At 48.3% G+C, this 21,656-nt stretch overlaps 1 protein-coding gene across 2 annotated transcripts in view; it reads left to right on the forward strand.

Annotated features, from left to right (window-relative positions):
- PLXNA3 (plexin A3) overlaps positions 1-21,656 on the forward strand; it is a 314,146-nt gene that overhangs the window by 22,503 nt on the left and 269,987 nt on the right. For both annotated transcript variants that reach the window (XM_029610331.1, XM_029610339.1), the window contains exon 3: positions 7,840-8,022. In XM_029610331.1, coding sequence (XP_029466191.1) covers positions 7,840-8,022 — 183 coding nt within the window. The remainder of the gene's footprint in view (positions 1-7,839; positions 8,023-21,656) is intronic.

Below are 21,656 nucleotides of genomic sequence, written 5' to 3' on the forward strand. Positions count from 1 at the left end.
CTGGGGGATCTGATTATGACCCCCCCCCCTTGTTCTAGAACTTTCCTTCCATTGAAAAAATGTGACATTGTGCACTTGGCACCTTATTAGGTATTTGAATGTATCATATCCCCACCATCTCTCCTGACCAGAGGCGTACCTAGAGTATTTGGCATCTGGGGTGGATACTTCTTTGGCACCCCCCTCCCCAATATATAATTTTAAAAATCCAAGACATTGATAAAATATTTCAAAACAGCAGATACATCAAATAACACCCAATTATTAAAACTAATAAGGATTTTAAAAATCTCCCGCTCTCCATATCTGTTATCCTAAGATTGTTGTAGACTGGGGGCATGCACGCACACACATGCACGCTCACACACACACACACACACAATATGCTCCCTCTCTCTTATACACACACATACATGCTTGATGAGAGACAGAGAGAGCATGTGTGTGTGTGTGAGACTCTTTGTATCTCTCACACACACACTTCCTCTGTGTCTCTTTCACATGCTAACACACACACACACATGCTTTCTCTATCTCTCTCACGCACACATTCAGACAAAAACTGAACTGGAAACCCCAAGCCAGATTCTGTATGCAGTGCAACAATGGAAAAGCAGAAAATCACTATTCCTCAAAGCAATACAATCAAGAAATATAAATCAATCAGAATAGTAAAACCATACTAAAAAATATACATTTCAAAACAGCTGATGAATAGAATAATTCAATATTAGAAGCTCCTGTACACATTTTTTAAATTTTCTAAACATTGATAAAATATTTCAAAACAGCAAACATCAAATAACACCCAGTAATTAAAACAAATAAGGATTTAAAAAATCCCCCACTCTCCATGCCTTTCACCCTGAGATCGTTGTGAAATGGGGTTACACACATACAAAGCGACACAAACAAAATATGCTCCCTCTGTCTCTCACACACATACACGCTTGGTGAAAGACAGAGGGAGCTTGAGTGTGTGTGTTTATGAAAGAGACAGACACACACGTTTCCTCCGTATCTCTCTTACACATACACGTTCCTCTGTATCTCTCACACACGATTCCTGTCTCACCCAGGCACACACACACGGTTTCTCTCTCTCACCTCCACCCCCGCACACAGGCTCCCTCTCATGCACGCCTTCAGGCACCATCTCACACATATGCACCCACAGGCACTCTCTCATATATATACACAGGCACACACACACTCACCGTCTCATACACATACGGGTGTCCTTCCATACACACACAGGCTCTCACACAGACACACACACATAGGATCTCACACAAACACACACACATGCACACACAAACAGGCTCTCATTCATTCACACACATCATGGTCTCCTGTTGTCTTCAGGCCATGGCCGGATGAGCTTCACCATGGCCCAAGAGCCTCCTGCTATCCTCTGCCCGTATGGCCCACCAATCTTCCTGCTTGGAGAGGTGGTGGTGGTGGGGAGATCAGTGGACCATGTCTTTTCTTTGAAGCTGTGCGCTTGCATGCCCGCCTATGCACAGCTTCCACTGCCCCCTCCCCCCACAAGCAGGAAGCTCAGTGGGCCGTACGACAGCAGGAGAGGCTACGGGCCGCCAGCTGGTTAGGCTCTGCCGGTGGCCCGTGGCTTCTCCAGCTGTGCCGCTCTGGGCCTGTTCTCTTCTGCCGGCAGGACTCCCTGCTGGCCCGCTGCTCCTGGTTGGAACGTTTCTTCTTCCCGGGTGACTACAAGAGGTTGATTAGTCGCACAGTCGTCACCAGGGGTGGACCGCCCTCCTCGCCTCCCCCCCCCCCCGCCCCCAGCACACCTCTGCTCCTGACCTCTAGGGTGGACACATTTAGATTCTTAAGTCTCATTTCATAGGGCCCCACGCCATTTTATAGATGGAAGGCCATCACCTGTGTATTAGTTGGGTTAGTGCAGATTTGGCTGCTGATGTAATAAGCTGAGAGGTTTGCTCAAGGCACATGTCGGTCTATTCTCGACAGTGGCATAAGTGCTTCAAGATGCATAGATCATTGGTGTGTGTGAAGCTCCTCCTCATATTGCTCTGTATTGGTTGACCTTTGATATTTGTGTTGTAAAGGTTTGCTGCTAGCACAATGCCCTTGTGGGTGGCTCTGTTCCTTGCACAGTTGTATGTAAAAATGTCTGATCCTCAGGAGAGATCGGATGAGCTGCACCAGGCGGTGGCTGTGTGTCACACGTGGACTTTGGAAAGCAGTTTTTGGTGGTTGGACTGTCGTATGCTGCTGATAGGGTCTGTGAAGAAAGACTTTGCTGTCATTCCTCTCTTGAACCCATGCCCTGTATGCTGAGTGATCAGTGCTGGATCTAGGCACAAGCAATCTGAGCTGTAGTTTAGGGCTTCAGATAACGAGGGGCCTCTGCACATAAAAAATTGCTAAATTTCAAGTTTTACGTATTTTTTGGTAATGCTATGGGGCCCATTAAACTTGACATAGCCTAAGACCTCGGCATGCCTTCATCCGGCCCTGTGAGTGATATTTAGTATTTGGCAAGTGCAAGGCTTACCGTATTTAAATCTGGCTTATTCTGGCATTAGCTGTTCAATACACGGTGAGATAATGAGGCCGTCATAAAGATAACATGATATCGGCCTGAAGTTCTTTGGCTCAGCAGCATCCTTCTAGAGCTTCACTAAAGCTATTGCACCGTAATTATATGGTCTTGTTGCCATAATTTAGACAGTCCAAAGGTTGATGGACAATTTTTTAAAACATGTAATATCCACAGCTCAGCTGTGAGACAGAGGTTCTCGAGCTGCTTCATGCTTTTGTCGGGTCCAGCTGCTCTGCTCTTCTTCAGTCAATGTATGTTGGGGTTGAGCTCACCTGTTGAGTGTGTTGCGCCGAAATGATTTCCTCGCCGATCAGTTGGCCACCTGATTAATTTTTCAGGCTGCTTATTCAAAGCTTGTCCGTTGAGCAGAAGCTGGTGTGCTGTCTGATTAGCCATTATGCTGTGGCATTGCTCTGCTTTCCTTGGGTCCTGATTCATCTTGCGAATGCTGAAACGGGCTTTCCTACTATCATGGCTTATGGCTTTTCTTTGATCAGTGCGTTCCATTTCCATTTCTGTCCTCTTCTTTTTGGAGTTTGTTAGTTAGGGCTGTCCTCGCCGGCATAGTGTCGACCCAGATGAGCTCTTTCGAACATTTTTGTACTTCTTGTATTTGACTGCTAGCATGAAAAATGAGCTCTGGTAAGTGTCCAAGGTATGCACCTCTTGGAGGTGTGGTGAAATGCATTCACAAAGTGGTGGGGTTGGATCAATGTCAGTCACTTATTTTTTTTTTATCAGGTTCTTCAGAGGAGCCTGTCCAGTTTGCTTTCTTGGAATTGAAGCATCTACGCATTGGGTACCCAATTTGTGATACAGATTGTGATTAGTCTTTGTTTATGTAAGATGGGTTCCAACACATTTAGGTTCATATTCATAAACATTTAACCAAATGACTTAGAACTTATCTGGCTAAATTCTAGCCAGTTAATAAGTTAATCGACTAGAATTTAGCCAGCTAAGTTAGGGCCACCCCAGGGGTGTAACTGGAAGGAGTTGAGTTAGCTGGTTAACTCTGAAAATCAGAGTTAACTGGATAACGTAGGCAACTAAGTCTGGTCAGTCCCATGAGCTGCCCTAAAGTGAGCTGGCTAAATTCAATAGTGTGTTTGCACTGTTGAATGTACTTCCAAAGTTCGCCTTATAAGTTATTGGGACCCTTACTTTTCAATATATTTATAAATGATCTGGAAAGAAATACGATGAGTGAGGTAATCAAATTTGCAGATGATGCACAAAATTGCTCAGAGTAGTTAAATCACAAGCAGATTGTGATAAATTGCAAGAAGACCTTGTGAGACTGGAAAATTGGGCATCCAAATGGCAGATGAAATTTAATGTGGACAAGTGCAAGTTGATGCATATAGGGAAAAATAACCCTTGCTGTAGTTACATGATGTTAGGTTCCATATTAGGAGCTACCACCCAAGAAAGAGATCTAGGCATCATAGTGGATAACACATTGAAATCGTCGGTTCAGTGTGTTGCGGCAGTCAAAAAAGCAAACAGAATGTTGGGAATTATTAGAAAGGGAATGGTGAATAAAACGGAAAATGTCATAATGCCTCTGTATCGCTCCATGGTGAGACCGCACCTTGAATACTGTGTGCAGTTCTGGTCGCCGCATCTCAAAAAAGATATAGTTGAGATGGAGAAGGTGCAGAGAAGGGCTACCAAAATGATAAGGGGAATGGAACAGCTCCCCTATGAGGAAATACTAAAGAGGTTAGGACTTTTCAGCTTGGAGAAGAGACGGCTGAGGGGGGATATGATAGAGATGTTTAAAATCATGAGAGGTCTAGAATGGGTAGATGTGAATCAGTTATTTACTCTTTCAGATAATAGAAAGACTAGGGGGCACTCCATGAAGTTAGCATGGGGCACATTTAAAACTAATCAGAGAAAGTTCTTTTTCACTCAACGCACAAGTAAACTCTGGAATTTGTTGCCAGAAGATGTGGTTAGTGCAGTTAGTATAGCTGTGTTTAAAAAAGGATTGGATAAGTTCTTGGAAGAGAAGTCCATTACCTGCTATTAACTAAGTTGACTTAGAAAATTGCCACTGCTATTACTGGCATAGCATGGGATAGACTTAGTTTTTGGTTACTTGCCAGGTTCTTATGGCCTGGATTGGCCACTGTTGGAAACAGGATGCTGGGCTTGATGCACCCTTGGTCTGACCCAGTATGGCACGTTCTTATGTTCTTAAGTTTATTCGGCTAACTTTGCTATCCAGACAGTGACTGAATATGGACCTCATTATTTTTACACATGGCTAATTTTTAAAAAAAAGGAGAGGGTCTGGGTTGTAGCTTGTCTGTTGGAAACTGTTTAATGGATCCAGATAGCTGTGAATCCTGGGTCTGGCGTAGGTGGTATGCCTCAGCCCACATCTTGACAACGTCACCATTCTCATAATCTTTGCTGTTAACCCTGTGTAATGCTGTGACTTTTGAAATGACCAGGGTCCATGTGTGCTGTCTTGTGGTCTAGCTTTCCTGGACTCTTAAAGGCATCTCTCCTCTGGGGTTGTGTAAGTGGAGGTTATAAAGGTGTCCATATCAAAAGTCCAGACTTCAATACCATCATGCACCTTTGTAGTTGCGGGGTTGGCGATGAGCTCTTCTCGCATTAAGAAAGCATCGCTGTTCTTCTTTGCTGTAAACTCTTTTGATGGCTGCTCTCCTCCTGGGCTTCTGAGGCCTGCTGTTGCTTGCCCCTCTGTGTGTCTCTCCTGGAGACACAGCACATGACCCTGCAGTCTGTGCACATCTTGGCAAGGATGTCTTACTGGACTGCTGTGAGCCTTTCACTATTTACAGAGAGGACCAGAGGCAGACTTCCCAATAGGCAGATTAGGCAAAGGTAAAGTCCAGCAGCACGGCTGTGTCATTATAGGGGAATTCATCCCTGAGTGCCTACCCTCCCTCCCTTCCCCCCCCCCCCCTCCTGGCCAGCTGCAACCTTGGAGGAGGAAACCCCCATTGGCTGGTGGGCGGGGTGGCGCCTATCTGTCCCATGCATAAGGGAAGCCAAGGGGGTAAACTCACCGCTGGAGATAAGTACCGGTGCCAGTCTGGAAAAGGGCCTGTGGTCCTGCACAATAGATCAGCCTGCTTCAGACTGGAGGCTTGCCTGCTAAATTCATTTCAATTGTTAGTGACTAGGGATACAGCAGAGTTCACAGATCTGTAGGAACCTGATGGGCTGTAACAGAACCGCGTTCGCTGTGGTCCCCACCACTGGATTAGAACCTAAGCGGAGGGGGGGAAACTTGGATTTGCTTTAGGGGAACGGGGGAGGGAAGTAGTTGGCAGTAACTGTAGCAAAAGAATTCTTATTTTGAAAAATCACATGAAATTTACAGGAAAAAAAAAAAGTGCCATTCTCCCAACGTGAATGTAAGCCAGCAGTGAATTTTCTGTCTCCAAGTTTTCTCCGTGTCTCCTTGGGGACGAGGATTTCAGTATATTGTTTCTCACTGTTGCTGCCGGGACTTGCTTCTTTTCTGTTCTCTGTAATTTGCACATCGCTGGCGGTTGCAGCTCCTGCCTTTGGTTGCTTAGTCTGCTCTGCTTGGCTCTGAAGCTGCTCCTACCAGGTCCCCTTTTTGTCTCTCTCCCTCTCCCTGTCTCTCTCTCTCTCTCTGCCTCTTCCACCACTCTGCACTCTTTCTTGATTCTCCTCCCTGGCTTTAAGCTCTTCGCTCTCTCCCTTCTCCAGCCCTTTCTCTGAGGTACAGTTGTGCGGGAAGGGAATAGGGGGGAGGTTATCCCTGGTATGTCTGACTCGATTGCACCCCAGTTTGTGCAACTGGGGTGGCCTGGGATGCCTTTCTGGGCAACATCAGTGGCCACAAAAACGAGCAGCGAAGCAATTTAGAATGAATTTTTAGGGCGGGTCGTGGGCGTGTGCGCTCGTGCAACCACATCAGTGTAACAAACAGCTGCATAATGAGAGACCGTGAAAGTCCCTAAGTATAACCCTGCACTGCTGAAATTGATAACTGGCCCAGTGACTGGATCCTGCCCTTCCTCCCCCAAACCCAAGGTTCTGCAGGCATATGTGCAAGAAATAAAGCCAAGATTTCAGTTAGACGAGTCAGCGAAAGACGAGTGACAGGAATCCTTGCCCAGCCGGGTAGGGATGTGGAGTAGGAAACTGCAGAGCTGTGCTGTTTTTGTTATTTTTCTGGCCTCTGTGAACTGGTATGGTTTTTGCATGGATTGCAGACAAGGAACTGTCAGTAAGAAACATCTCAGGCCCAATGCATTCTTTCTCCCTGTGCCTCAGCTCTAATCCTCGGCTCTGTCACTGACTTTATGTGTGTGACCTCAGGGGAGACTTTATCTCTCTGTGCCTCAGCTCTAATTCCCAGCTCTGCCACTGACTCTCTGTGTGTGTGGCCCAGGGGAGTCACTTTACCTCCCTCTGCCTCACCTCTAATCCCCGGCTCTGCCACTGACTCTGTGTGTGTGTGGCCCAGGGGAGTCACTTTACCTCCCTCTGCCTCACCTCTAATCCCCGGCTCTGCCACTGACTCTGTGTGTGTGTGGCCCAGGGGAGTCACTTTACCTCCCTCTGCCTCACCTCTAATCCCCGGCTCGGTCACTGACTCTCTGTGTGTGTGGCCCAGGGGAGTCACTTTACCTCCCTCTGCCTCAGTTTATAGAAGTGTAATCAGGTAATAACATTGAACCCAATATTCAGCGCTACTTAGCCAGTTAAGCAGCGACTTAGCCAGCTAAGTGGCAGTCACTGAATATCCGGTTGCCACATAGCTAGAAATGGTTGCCACATAGCTAGATAAGTCACTTATCTGGCTAGGTAACTCAGGGATGGGAAATGGGTGGCTGGAGCTGGCGTTACTTATCCGACTAACTTTGCCAGATAAATGCTTATATTTGTACTTCTCCGGTTGATTTAACCGGACAAGTTAGACCCTTCATAGAGCAGGTTTAACTTAGCGAGATATAACGTATCCATCCAGTTAAGTAGTGCCAAATATGGGGATATTCAGCAGTATAGCTGTGATGCTAAATATCCCATGTAAGTTAGCCGAATAAGTTTTATCATGCTAACTAATATAGACATTTTCTTTTCAATATTGACCTCAGTGTTCTTTTCCCCTGTGAAAGTTTACATTTGCTGCCACCCAGTGCAGTGCAGAGATGGCCACGTGTGAAATACTGAATTATCCTGTGATCAGGTTGGGAAAGATGTTCTGATTCTGTCTCTCCCTCTTTCCACAGCCTATCCAGATCGGAGATACGTTCTGTGGCCTAGTCCTGAATCAGCCACTGGGGGGTTTGCAAGTCATCGAGGGCATCCCGCTTCTTGAGGAGAAGGAGGAGGGCCTGGTCAGCGTGGCTGCCTACACCTATGAGGATCACTCTGTGGTATTCATAGGGACCCGGACTGGCACCCTAAAGAAGGTAAGACCCCCATACCACCCCTATTACGCTCTCCCCCTTGCATAAAGGCCTTGCACTATAGATTTTCTGGGATTCTTGAATACTGTGTACAGTTCCGGTCTCAAAAAAGATATAGTTGCGATGGAGAAGGTACAGAGAAGGGCGACCAAAATGATAAAGGGGATGGAACAGCTCCCCTATGAGGAAAGGCTGAAGAGGTTAGGGCTGTACAGCCTGGAGAAGAGACGGCCAAGGGGGGATATGATAGAGGTCTTTAAGATCATGAGAGGTCTTGGAGTAGATGTGAATCGGTTATTTACGCTTTCAGATAATAGAAGGACTAGGGGGCATTCCATGAAGTTGGCAAGTAGCACATTTAAGACTAATCGGAGAAAATTATTTTTCACTCAACGCACAATTAAGCTTTGGAATTTGTTGCCAGAGGCTGTGGTTAGTGCAGTTAGTGTAGCTGGGTTCAAAAAAGGTTTGGATAAGTTCTTGGAGGAGAAGTCCATTAACTGCTATTAATCAATTATACTTAGGGAATAGCCACTGCTATTAATTGCATCAGTAGCATGGGTTCTTCTTAGTGTTTGGGTAATTGCCAGGTTCTTGTGGCCTGGTTTGGCCTCTGTTGGAAACAGGATGCTGGACTTGATGGACCTTTGGTCTGACCCAGAATGGCAATTTCCTATGTCCTTATGTTCTTATTGTGAGGGAACAGCAGGAGGAGATCTTTATAGACAGATATACAGCATTTTAATTTTATAATTGTGATTCTAAATTTGCCACTGCACCCCTGCCCCATCACTTTTCTTTCCCCTTCCTAGGGAGGTTTCATTCTGGGGATAATCTGAGAAATTGACTTTCTGTGTGCCCCAGATCAGACACCTGCTCACTGTACTCCGAGTCTTTCCTTTCCACTTCTCTCAGCCCGGAGCTTGGTATTCCATAGCGCCCACCACTGCTGCATCCCTGTGCGTGCATCGTGTTCCCACTGGGGCTGGGCTGCTCTGTCATTCTCTGCATTTCAACAGCTGCTCTCATGTGTCCTGCACTATGATTGGTCCATTTATATTTATAATGCCTGTAATTCCTCCCCTACCCCTGGTCGTTGCTAGGGGTTAATGACTCCTTTTGGGCTGCGTCATGAGGCAGTGGGCATGCGTACACAGGCGTAGACATGTGCACACACATGTACAAGATCCAGATAAGATGCATAAATACACACGTCCCTATACACATGGACTCGCACAGATTGACATGGGCACATGTGCGCAGGTACGCAAATGTGTCGTCTTCCCTTTCTAGAGCGCTAACTTTCTCCATGTATGTGGCAGGGAAATTATGCGTCTGCTGCCCCCTCCATTGACCCAGGCAAATTGAAAATATAGGTTTTGGTTACCAGAGAGATGGTGCACAGTTATAATTAACTCTTATTGTATATATGAGAGAGCACACATGAACTGCGTGGGAGTTCTACAGGCCCTCGTCCCTTTTTTTACAGTCTGTGTGTGGGACTCTGCCGTCACAGGGGAATACCAGAGCATTCAGGCCACCTAGGGAGCACACCTTAGCCACATGAACCCCAGTTTATCAATGTGTGTGTGCGCCCAGGGTTGGGAGTGGCAGCAGCAGACAGCCCAAGTCTCCCAGAGTTTTATCGCCCAGCAGAGGTGATGAATGCAGAAACAGTAGCAGAATTCAGGAAGGTCTGGGATAGGCATCAAAGATCCTTAAGTCTGAAGAAGTGAAGGAAAAATGGGAGAGCAACGAGGGTCCGTGACACGGCAGTGCGCAGCAAACTGGACAGCTTGAAAAAGCCTTCTCCGCCATCTCATTCTGCTCCAATGCAGGGATCAGCATTGAGAGCTACATGGAGGGTTGCCAGCTGGTCAGTATTCGGCTAGCTCGGCTGGTTTTGTTGAAGGGGAGGCTGGCAGTCGGAAGCACCTTTTTAAAACTGACTACGTAAGCTCCAGTAATCTGCCAGCCTCCCTTAAGGCAGCAGAATCACCTCTAACGTCAAGCCCCACCGACCTCAAGCTGCAGACATTTCACCTCCTTTGATTCTCCTCTGTCTCTCTCTCCCTCCCCTTAGCTCTCCTTAGGAGCGGCGGGAAGGAGGAGGGAGGGAAAATGTAAGTGAATGCAGGGCCTGTGAGCTCAGTGTACAGGCTCCACCCCCTTCTCTCATGCCGCTTTCCTATTTGACAAGAAAACACACGTGAGAGGAGGCCGAGCCACTGTAGGGCCTATCAGCGCATGCTGGACTAGCAGACTCCAGGCTCACTTGCATTCACCTACTGCTGCTGTCTTCTGGCCGCTGAAAGTAGGCCTCCAGAGTCAAAGTTGGCAACCCTAGATACCTGCTAGGTCACGGTGACAGTTCCTCCTCCTCCTGTGGATGGCATAGTGGACATAGGAGGAGCTGCGTGGGTCCTGGCATGTTGCATTATTGCCAGCTCCCACAGTTCCCATTGGGAGAGGTTGAAAGGGGAGTCCAAGGAAGATGAAGGGCTTGCGGTCGGGAAGCAAGAGAGGAGCATGGAGGAATGAAGGGTTGTGGTGATGTTGAAAAGGGGCAAAGGAAGTGCCAGGAAAGAGGGATGGAGGAGTGAAAGGAGGGAGCAGGTGCCAGTGAGTGGGAATGGGGGATGAGGAGGACCCGAAAAGGAGAGCCAAAGGAATGCAATGGAAGGTCATTGGGGGGGTGAGAGGTGGGCATGAGGGAGGGATGACGGGTGGAAAGAGAGGAGTAACACTAAGATGGGGAGCTGGGTGGGTTGAGTGGTGATGAGAGATGGGAAGAAGAGGTGATACAAGGAGACAGTGGCAGAGAGGAGTAAATGGAGATGATAAAAACAGAAAGATAGATGTCTGAGACAGAGGGAGGAAAGAATGAAGACAGGAGATCCTAGGAAAGGAGTTTCTCCCAGGACAGCAGGATGTTAGTGACATGGGTGACATCATCCGATGGAGCCTGGCACAGAAAACTTAGGTCAAGGTTTCTAGAACTTTGACTAGGCACACTGAGCATGCCCAGCATAACCTAATCCACGTGGCCACGCAGCTCCCTCTTCAGTCTCTTTTTGTCCGTGGAGCTTTCGCATCGCAGTTTGTGAGCTCGTGTTGCTTAGCTAAAAAACTTCAGTGGAAAACTTTGCACCGATTCATTGGTGTTTTTTCGCGGTTTTCTCGATTCGGGTCCCTCTTCAGTTCCCCTTGCTTCCCAGTCAGGTTTTTCGCCAGTTCGATAAGTTTCTTTTCGCTTCGTTTCCATGTGACAGTTGAACCTCCATGCCAGCTGGCGTCAGTAACCTGCCGCCTCTATATCGTTTTTTGCCCCTCTTATTTCGTGTCGTCATAGCTTAGTCGGGTTTTTGCCAATGCCCCCAGTGCCTGAGGACTATGTCCATCATGGACCCGCACGATGTATGCATCTTCTACCTGGGGACATTGCACGACGTTCAGGGATGCCACGTGTGCAACCAAATGACCCCGAAGGGACATCAAGCTCGCCTCGATAAGATGGAGAAGCTCTTTGGGTGTGAGCAAGTCCGATCCATCGACATTGGGATTGGTGGCATCGATACTGAAGGACCGAGAAGTTGCATTGATGGACACCGAGCCCTTGACACTGGCAGAGCCCTCCGTTCCTTCGTTGATAGGGGCGCCGGAGACTGACTGTTGTTGTTCTCCTCCACATCAAGGATGTCGGGATCATTGTCATTGACCTCGGCACTGGGGAAAGATCAGGCCGAGTACCAAGAGAAGCCAAGGAAGCATCAGCACTGGTTGCCTTCAATGCACTGTGCCAGGCTCGGGTTGGCAGCGGTGCTTGCCATAATGCCCCTGAAGTGACCCTGCAGCGAGGAGTGCCGATCCTCCATCGATGCTGGGAGTTCGTGATGATCTCCACCAGCCTAGGTGTCAGTCGCCGATCCACCTCGAGGCTTCGAGGAAGATCTGGCCGACCTTCCTACCTCCCAATCCGTTTTGGCATTGGCAACCTTTGAGGAAGAGTTAGAGTGCCGAGTCCAGCTGGCAGTCGATCAGGTGCTCCGGGGTATCGAGCCAGTGGCAAGACACCAATAAGCACCTCAGTGTGCTTATTGGTGTCTTGCAAACCTAGCTGACGTTGGTTCCCGGGCAGCTATCGGTGCCCGGTGGGGCACTGATGCTTCCCCTGATCGATGTAGTGGTTGTCACAGGTTCCACTGAGGAAGAGGCCCTCTCAGTGCTGGTGGCGTTACCGTGGCTTGCAGCCCCCCATCCAGCTTTGCCGGGGCCGGCACCGGTGCTACCTGTGCCCTTGCCCCTGGATGAAGTCTGAGCACCTAGGGCCCCGTCCCTTGTGGAATACAGCAAGGATGAGGCGCCTTATGATCCATGGTGGGATGACACTGTGGAGTCCTCCTCAGAGGTCTCAGAGTGTCTTCCCTCTGAACCCTCTCTTCCAGAGGAGCAAAGGAGGTCTCCCCCTGAGGACCTGACCTTCACAGGTTTTGTGCGGTCGATGGCGGAGGCCATCCCGTTTCAGTTAATGACTGAGGAGAATGCCTGACACAAGATGATGGAGGTCCTCCAGTTTGTGGAGGCTCCTAAAGAGATGGTGGTAGTCCCAGTGCATGAAATCTTTAAGGAGTTACTGTTGAGGATTTGGGAGCACCCCTCACAGTTCCTCCTGTTAACAGGAAGATGGATGGTTTTAGCTTATCCAACAGGCTACCAGATTCAAGAAGCGTCAGCTGGCACACCAATTGATAGTGGTCGAATCCGCTCTCAAGAAGGCCAGGTGCTCTCGGACCCCTGCCTTGGCGCTCCCGGGATGGGATCACAGAGTGCTGGTTTTGACGATAAATCGGGGGAATTTGTATTGTATCGCGTACTCTAACGATTTTTGACGATTTAAAAAATATCAACGATTTTTTAAAATCGTCAAAAAACGATTCACATCCCTAGTCCTCATGAAACTCGTCCACCACCCCATGGAGTTGGGTTCTCCTTTTGGTTATTATTATTTTCTTTATCGTTATTCTATGTTACGAGACTGCCCTGGATTAGGGGCATGCTCAGTGTGCCTAGTCAAAGTTCTAGAAACTTCGACATAAGTTTTCCGTGCTGGCTCCACCTGATGATGTCACTCATGAGTGAGGACTAACATCCTGCTGTCCTAGGAGAACACCTGTTACAGGTAAGGAACTCTGCTTAGGAGAAGACAACTGAGAAAAGCAGAGAAGAGACATAACAGTATGGTTTGGAATGAAATCACTGGACAAAAAAGGTAGAAACAAAAGTATTTTTAATTTAATTGTTGGCGTATGATTTTTTTCAGAATTTTTAAAAGTATACCTATAAAATTGACAAGTGACCCTGCTCTGCTCCTGTTTGTGCTCTCTATCTAGCTCCTGCACTTAGTATTTGAAACTTAAATGCACCAAATGCTCTTTCTGGCAATTTTTCAATGCGAGCTGTTGGCAGATGTGGAGGGGAGAGGGGGGTTTGGATCTGGATCCACTTGCTATTAACACCTGCTCTCATCTCCCTGAGGTTGGCAAACTTGGACTGTCCTCAGCCACGCTTCCTGCAGGGATTAACCATCTCATGCCCTGCTCCTGATCCCTCGATTCCCCCCAACGGCAGTCCTTCCTGCCCGGGGTGACATCACATGTGTACATTTTCACCTCTTCTGGTGAATTGGACACAGCTGCATGCAAGATGCAATTCTGTGATGACATAGCCAGTCCAGACCAATCAGGTGCCTGCCCATGATGCCATTCTGTTACATAACAAAGCTGAACCAATCAAATGTCCCTTCTACTCTTCTAGCTGACCATCAAGACCCATGCATCCCATCGCTCCAACCCCTGCTGAGGCCAGTGGGCTCATGAGCTTGCTAGTAGCTGTCTGGAAGCGTTTTGTCTGCTGGGGTCTGGGAGAGAGGCTCAGTGATCAGTTCCAGATGGGCCCCCCGAGGGCCCGTCCCGTTGCATCCCCTTGCTCAGAGGTGGGGTCCCTGGCTGATGTCATCTTTGGAGGAAAGGCTGGCTTTCACAAGCATTTTTCTGTGCATGTGAAAGGGTAGGGGTTGATGTTGAATTGTTTTGGGTTTTTTTTTAATTTGCTGGCTGTAAGCTGCTTTATATTGTCTTTTTAGATCAGTAAGATGAAATGAGATGGGTGAGAAGGTGCGCGTATGTGTTTCGACAGTCAATGTTTCCAGCGGAGACGGTGCCCTCTCCGGAGGGGGGGGGGGGGGGTGTCGGGCCCAGGTATTCTCAGTCCGTAGGTCTGCAGCAGGGGGAGTAATCCCCTGCCGAGGCTCACAGGAAGCCTCCCGCCCCAAGTTGTTCCACACACTGTGGCGTGTTTTTTTTTTTTTTTTCGTGGCACTGCTGTTCCTTTTCACTGACGACAAGAAGCAAAAACAAACGTCAAGATGGTCTCGTTGCTCATTGTTTGCACTGGGAAGTCCTTGCCTGGTGGGGGGGGGGGGGGGGGGGGGGGGGGGGCAGGCAGATAGGGAAAGGTAGCCTTGTAGGGGAGTCCTTAGATCTACAAACCTGGTCCCATTTGTACTCCCAGGAGTTTATTTTACTGTGCTCAGTGGTGTCTGTAGAAGGGGGGAGGGGGGGAAGGAGGGAGGTTAGGAGATAAAGTTATAGGAAGGAGCACGGGGACATTGTACAAGCACTGAAAAAGTGGATGGTGGTGGACTGATGCGAGGTTTTGGACACATGGGAGTGGTAGTGTCAGAAGGGAAATCCACTGTCCCGGTAGTGGTGAGGCTCTGGATGAGTTTCGGGCCAATACAGTACAGTGCGCTCCGGCGGAGTGCACTGTTAACCCGCGATTGGATGTGCATTTTCGATGCGCTAGCTTTACCCCTTATTCAGTAAGGGGTCGAAAACGCGCGTCCAACCCCCCTGAACCTAATAGCGCCCGCAACATGCAAATGCATGTTGATGGCCATATTAGTTATTCCCACACGATTCAGAAAGGAAAATGTGCAGCCAAGCCGCACATTTTACTTTCAGAAATTAGCGCCTACCCAAAGGTAGGCGCTAATTTCTCCGGGCACCGGGAAAGTGCACAGAAAAGCAGTAAAAACTGCTTTTCTGCGCACCCTCCGTCTTAATATCATGGCGATATTAAGTCGGAGGTCCCGAAAGTTACAAAAAGTAAAAAAAAAAATGTGAAGTCGGCCCGACAGCCTCTTTTTACCTGTTTTTACCGTCGGACCTAATTTGAATACAGAATCGCGTGCACAGGAAAGTGGCCTGTGCGCGCGCCGCTCGCCGCTCTCCCGCGGACTTTACTGAATCGGCCCGTTTGTTGGATCAGTTGGCGGCCTCGTGGGCTGAGGCATGTCTAAGCATAATCCAGCTGTATTCCCGAGCTGCTTCTTACACGGATGGGTGGCAGAGGGCGAGGCGGCGGGCGTTGTGAAGGAGGGCAGTTCAGAGCAGGTGGCCGGGAGCAGGCCAAACAGGGCCTTTCATTCAGGCTCTGGACGGGGCTCTAAGGAGCCGCCTCCTTCCACTCACTGTCTGCTGGGCTTTTCGTTTTTATTTAAGGAATAAGGAGAGATTGGGGGGGGGCAGCGTGAAAGATAAGATTGGAAGCAATCCCCCCGGGGAATATCTTTCATTAAATATGCATCAGAGTGATGTATTCCTGGGCCGCTAGCGTCTGCTAGCGCTGGCACGGGGTGTGTGGGGGAGGGGACGGGGACGGGGGGAACGGGTTTGGGCTTTTCCAGAAACGCCAGCGCAGGGGAGACTTTTTGTGCCTCGGCGGAGTTTGTAACGTCAGGTTGTGGCCCGTGACCTCACCGGGCTGCAAGTCAGCCAGAGAATGCTTGTTGCCGGAATCAGATGTGCGCGTGGGTCTTTAATCTGTCGCCCCCCCCGCCCCCCTCTCTCTCCACCTCTTGCATGGATGTCTGGAAAGGCCTCCCAGCGAAGTAAAAAAAACAAAAAAAAAAAAAAAGGTCTCTGAATTCAAGAAAGCAAGGGATAAATACCGGGGATCTCTGAGAGAGCAATGGGAGTTGTAAGGCTGGATAAATTGGACGGAAGGGCAGATTGGATGGGCCATATGGGCTTTTTCTGCCATCGTATTCCTACGTTTCTATGTAAATCCTGCAGCTCAACTGTGCGTTGAGTGAAAAAAAAAAAAAAGACTTTCTTACATTTGTGCTAAATCTGCTCCCAGTTCATTTCACGCTGCCCCCTTTAGTCTTAGTGCTGTCTATTTACCTGTTCCACCCCACTCATGATTTTATAAACTTTCATCAGGCCACCCCTCAGCCTCTGCATATTTTCCAGTTCCACTTTACCTGTTTTGTGATGGGGGTGGCCAGAACTGCACGCAGTACTCAAAGTGCAGGGCACGCCATGGCTCGAGACAGATGCCATATGATATTTTCTGTTTTATTCTCCCCCTTCCCCCCCCCAGATCATTCCTAACATTTCTCTTTTTTTGTTTTGTTTTTTTTACTTCCGTCGCCGTGTACTGAGCTCAGGATTTCGAGGTATTGTCACAAGGACGTCAAGGTTCTTTTCCAGGGTGGTGACTCCCAATTCAGAACCCAGTTTTGTGTAACCCGTAGTTGGGATTATTTTTCCTTACGTGCATCACTTGGCTCGTTTCCATATTAAATTTCATCATGAGATGACATTTTTTTTATAGCAGAAGAGAGATCATCTGCAGCCTTGAATGACATAGTATAGAAATATCTGTAAAGTAACCAGCATGAACCATAAGAGACCTCACCTATGTAAAAATATATATACCTAGTTATATATATATACGTGTGTGTGTGTATATATATATATATATATATATATATATATATATATATATATATATATATATATAATTAAATTTTTGAATTGAGAGAAGTAAAAATATTCTTACACAAAAAAAACATCTTCTATTTCTGAAAAAGAATATTATTTATATCTATTTTATGAGCCAGTTGATGGCTCCCTGTCGTAAACAGCGTCTGTTCAGTGCTCAGACAGAGCTGATGGAGTGCAGGCAAATCAACAGCATCTGGAAGTGAAGACCTAGAAGCAGAGGGATCTATTTGCTCAATTTGTTAAGAGAGATTTTTTGGAATAATTATGCCCCCGTCTTTTATTTCAGCCCGGTGGGGGAGGGGGAACGTGCTGCCGTGCCCCTGGGGAAGGGAATCGGGCTCATCCTAGGGTCCCCGCTGGGGATTTTTTCCCTTTACAGAAAATGTTAAAATGATAGTAAGTTGGGGGCTGGCGGCAGCGGGTGACCTCTACCTTCCACTCTGGCTGCGGTAGGGGAGTGGGGGAGGGTAAAGAAACAATTTACCGCAAATCCAAAACGGCCCCGGGCTGGCAAAAATTCGGCATCGGTGGGATCCGTTATGCGGAGGCCTCCTGGGTGGGATCGCCTGGCCTGGTAGGTGGATCGCCACTCGGGTGGCAACTCTGGGTCTTCCGTGGCTCATGTGCGTGGCGCGGGTCACGCACGAGAGCGCCCCGATGCGAGCTGTTTGGGGATTGAGGAGAGGCTGCGTGATATCTCCCTGATAAGAGACTGACGAGGAGGCAGAAGACAGGCTGCATGGGAGGAGGTTTTCATTTGTGTGTCCTTGCTCATGGGTTATAACGACACCTCTTTAACTTGTTTCTGTAGCACTACCAGGCATACCCAAAGTTATACAGTTGGCATGCCTGCAAACGTGGGATTAAAGCATGCTGCAACGTACCCCTAACTGCTTGTGATTTGTATAGGGGAGCAGACGCGCGCAGCGCGGTGCAGGATGCATACACCTAAGACAAGGCCAATAAAAGGCTTCGGGGAAACGTATTTATCACATTAAACGTGGTTAAATTCAACAAGGCTGTGATCCGAGAGAGCAGGGATTTAAGATTCCTGTGAATCTGTGGACATGGCTAGCGTCTGTCGGTGTGAAAGTGTCCGAGTGTCTGCGCTTGAGTTAATTTCTTGCTCTCTGTTTTGTTAAGTTCCATTTTGTTTTGATAAGTGCAGGCCTCTTCTGGAACTGATTTTCGGCAGCAGTGTTTATTTAAGTCCTAGTTTATTTTTGTTACTTTTTTTTTGGTTAATTTTCTGAAAGGTGTAGAGTTTCCTCTGAGCCAGGCATTGCAAATCTCTTGAGACAGCTTTATACACATTCTATAAAACCAACTTTTTAGGTTTTAAGGCACATTTTTTTTTTCCTCCTTTTAATGAGACAGAAAAATATCTGCGAATGTATTGGACACATGGCCAGAGACCAGAAAGGTTTGAATTAGCTGGGAGTTAGAAACTTAGGAGCAGTAGCAGCAGTCATCGAGGCCTTGGCCCTGGCTGCTGTCCATTCGTGCATCTTTCACATACATTCATAATTCAATCAGCTTCAAATACATCTATCTAAAGTGGAGAGCATATGTCACATTTACTTACCTCATGCTTGCATTTGAAATGGCTGGACAGCACACAGGCTGTAAACTCTTTTAACGAGTTGCCTTGGGAAATTTCAGTATCACTAGGGGAGTAGGTTTGCAGGTGGATGCGACCTCTTCCGTGGACAATCACCCCCCCACCTACAAAACTGCAACCCCTGTGGATGTTTTAACTTCCCAAGGAGCTGCCCTGAATGCTCGGCGGTTTCTGATCCAAGCCTGAGCTTAAGTGTGAGAGATGCTCTCCGGTTTTGAGGAGGATTTTTGTTAAGCTGATTGAATTATGAATGTATGAGAAAGAAGTGTGAATAGGCTGCAGCCAGGGTTGAAGCCTTGACGATTGGTGCTTCTGCTTGCATGTTTCAAACCTGTGCTAATTCTCCACCCCTTTTTGCCTCTTCTGTGGGGGAGTGATTATTATGTGATGTGTAAGTTTTTTAAAAATATTTTATTGTAACCACCTTGGGTTAAAAAAATAAGAAGGGGGGTGGGGGGGAATGGTTTGTGTTTCAGAGCCCTTGCCGAACCACAGATGACGGGGGGGGGGGGGGGGGGGGGGGGGGACGGACGTGGCCTGATGTACCGCTGTTCTCTTGCTGCCGGTAGATTAGGGCATGAAGGGGGAAAAGAGGTCTGCACCACCCCTCCCCCATCAGCTGCCGCCCTTCTCCTCACCCCCAGCCCAGCTCTTGGATCCCATGGGGGGGGGGGGGGGGTGTGACAAGGACTTTGCTGAGGTTGTGGAATTGGGGGAGACCGAGGTTAGGGGTTGGAAGGGGGCGTGTCCTGACATTAGGCAATGACCCTGATGCTTGGAGGGGCTGCAGCCTAGGCTTCAGAATCTGTTTCTGTCCTCTAGGAGCAGCGCATGGAGAGAAAAGATGTAATAGGGATTGGTTGGTGTGCAGCCAGTGGGACTGACTTGAATTCGGGGGGGGGAAGGAGAGAGGATGGTGTCACCTTTATTTATGTATGTCCTGTGCCCTCCTTATAAGACTTAACTGATTTTATTGAGGCATGAGCTTTCCAGGGCAGGAGTCCATGTCATCCTGGAGGGGATTTTTAATTGGTGGGATGCTCTCTGGCCTCCCTGGGCCCTGTGGTCCTCCCATGGAGGTGTTAAGGCAGGTCCTTACTGATATGAGGTGCTCGCCTGCTGCTCCAGTGCTTGTCTGGCTCCATTGATCTGCCAGTGCTTATTTTACTGAGGTAGAGTTAGACTGGAGGACCCTCTCCCAGAGCGGGGAGAGAGGAGCCATGCTCTTAGCAGCACACAGGGGGATGCTTAAAGCGCTCAGTGTTACACTTAATGCCAAATGAATAAGAGATAACAAGGCACTTCAGACGAGGTCTCCCTGACAGGCTCTCTTTGTACGTCTCCGTCTCCGACAGTCTCTTAAGAGTCATAGTTCTCTGATGCACCTTCCCCCTTGTCAGCATCCATATTTTCCTGGTTCTCTCTCTCTCCTTTATCACTATGACTGCTCTGCCTGTCTGTCTCTCTATCCCCCCCTTCCTCTCTGCTTTCTCTGGAAGCTCTCACCCTCATACGTGGCCTGAGCCACTTCTGCTCTCGCAGGGCTCAGCGGGAGGGTGCAGGGTGCAGGCTCTTAGCAGATGATGGCAGAGAGAGGCAGCAGCAGCCGCCGTCTGAGAGCCCCGAGGATACACCAGATGGTGTTTGCACTGAGCTGAAACCCTGCGTGCTGGCTCCACAGCATATAGGTGGGTTGTTGGGATGTCTGCCCTATGGAAGATTCGTCACCCTAATGTGCAGGGATTGGAAAGAGAGGCAGATGGAAGTATGTTAGTGGCCTGTGACAGAGTGTCGCCATCTCTGCACTCACCTGTTACATTCCCCTGCATAACCTGGCTTCCTTACATTTTCCCATCTCAGCATTTTGTTCAGAGATTGCCACCGACTCTGGACACCTTCTCCCTTACAGGCCGATGCAATGATCCTGGGCGCTAATAAAATGTGTGCTGGTTTTTAGTGCACATTTATAACGCCAAGCTTATTATTTTTTTAATCTCCCAATGCGGTAAGCTAATGATATGCTAATGCATCAGGAGTTAAAAAAGTGCACAAAAACTGCAAAATGTACGTTTGGCACAGGTCAAATGCACATTTTAACTAGGGAAGGAGGGGGTGGAGGCATCCCTAACAGGCTATCTGGGTACCTGGAGGCAGCAGCCGCTGCCACTTACCCAGATAAATACTGATTTATCTCTCTATCTGGCAGCGGGAAACAGTTGCCAGGTAGACACATGGATCAGTACTTATGCGGCTATCTGCCGCCAGCCGCCACTACTTACCCGGATAAGTACTTTATCTGGCTACGTAGCGGTGAACCGCACTTGCTTCAAATTAGACTAGGTTCAGCCCATGCGAAAGGCCTTTCTGGTCTCTGCCCCTTTCATTTGTACCTGAATATCAAAAGCAGAGAGAGGGGAACTGTTATGGAGATTTCTTAACTAAAATCATTAGAGGGGAGGGGAGGGGAATCCCTCCCTCCCCACCCCCCCCACTCAGTAGGTTACAAATGGCTCTGGCCTGATGTTTTGGGCCGGGTGTCTGAGGTAGGCCCGGCTCTGGGTGGGGGGAGGGGAGGGAGAGTTCCCCAGAGGAAATTCCTGCCCATTTCCCTCTCGGCTCCACCTCCTGCTGTGGTACTGTAAATGGGGTTAAAGTGCGTGAGTGCACACTCTTTGCACATGTCACTGCGAGTACATTCCTGTTTAGATTATGTTGTACGTCTGTGCCTCCTCCATTTGCTGGTGAGGGGAGTGTGTTAGCTATGCAGATATATGTGTCGGCTGCAAATCGCGGTGTATTTGCATTCTTTCGATGCAGGTTTTATATATATCTATATATAGGTATTATATATGTGTGTGTGTGTGTGTGTCTAGAAGAGATTGTGCACACTTGGTGCACATGGGCTGTGTATGTGCTCTGTAGGGAGGGATGGAGATGTGTACAGGAGCAAGGTCCTGCGGTGGGGGATGGGGAACTGATTTTTCGCTGTTGCGGTGGGTGGTTCTGGAAAGGTCACTTACGCTTTTATCATGCAAATGAGGAAATTCAATTCCGCAAAAGGAATATCTGTCGGGAGGAGCATTGTGAGTCCAGAATTTATGGAAGGGAGTGTGACCGGAATGGATTTCTGTAAGAGTGTCTTCTGATGCCTGCCAGTGTCACCC

Source organism: Rhinatrema bivittatum, chromosome 1 (genome assembly GCF_901001135.1).
Source record: "Rhinatrema bivittatum chromosome 1, aRhiBiv1.1, whole genome shotgun sequence".
Lineage (NCBI taxonomy): Eukaryota > Metazoa > Chordata > Amphibia > Gymnophiona > Rhinatrematidae > Rhinatrema > Rhinatrema bivittatum.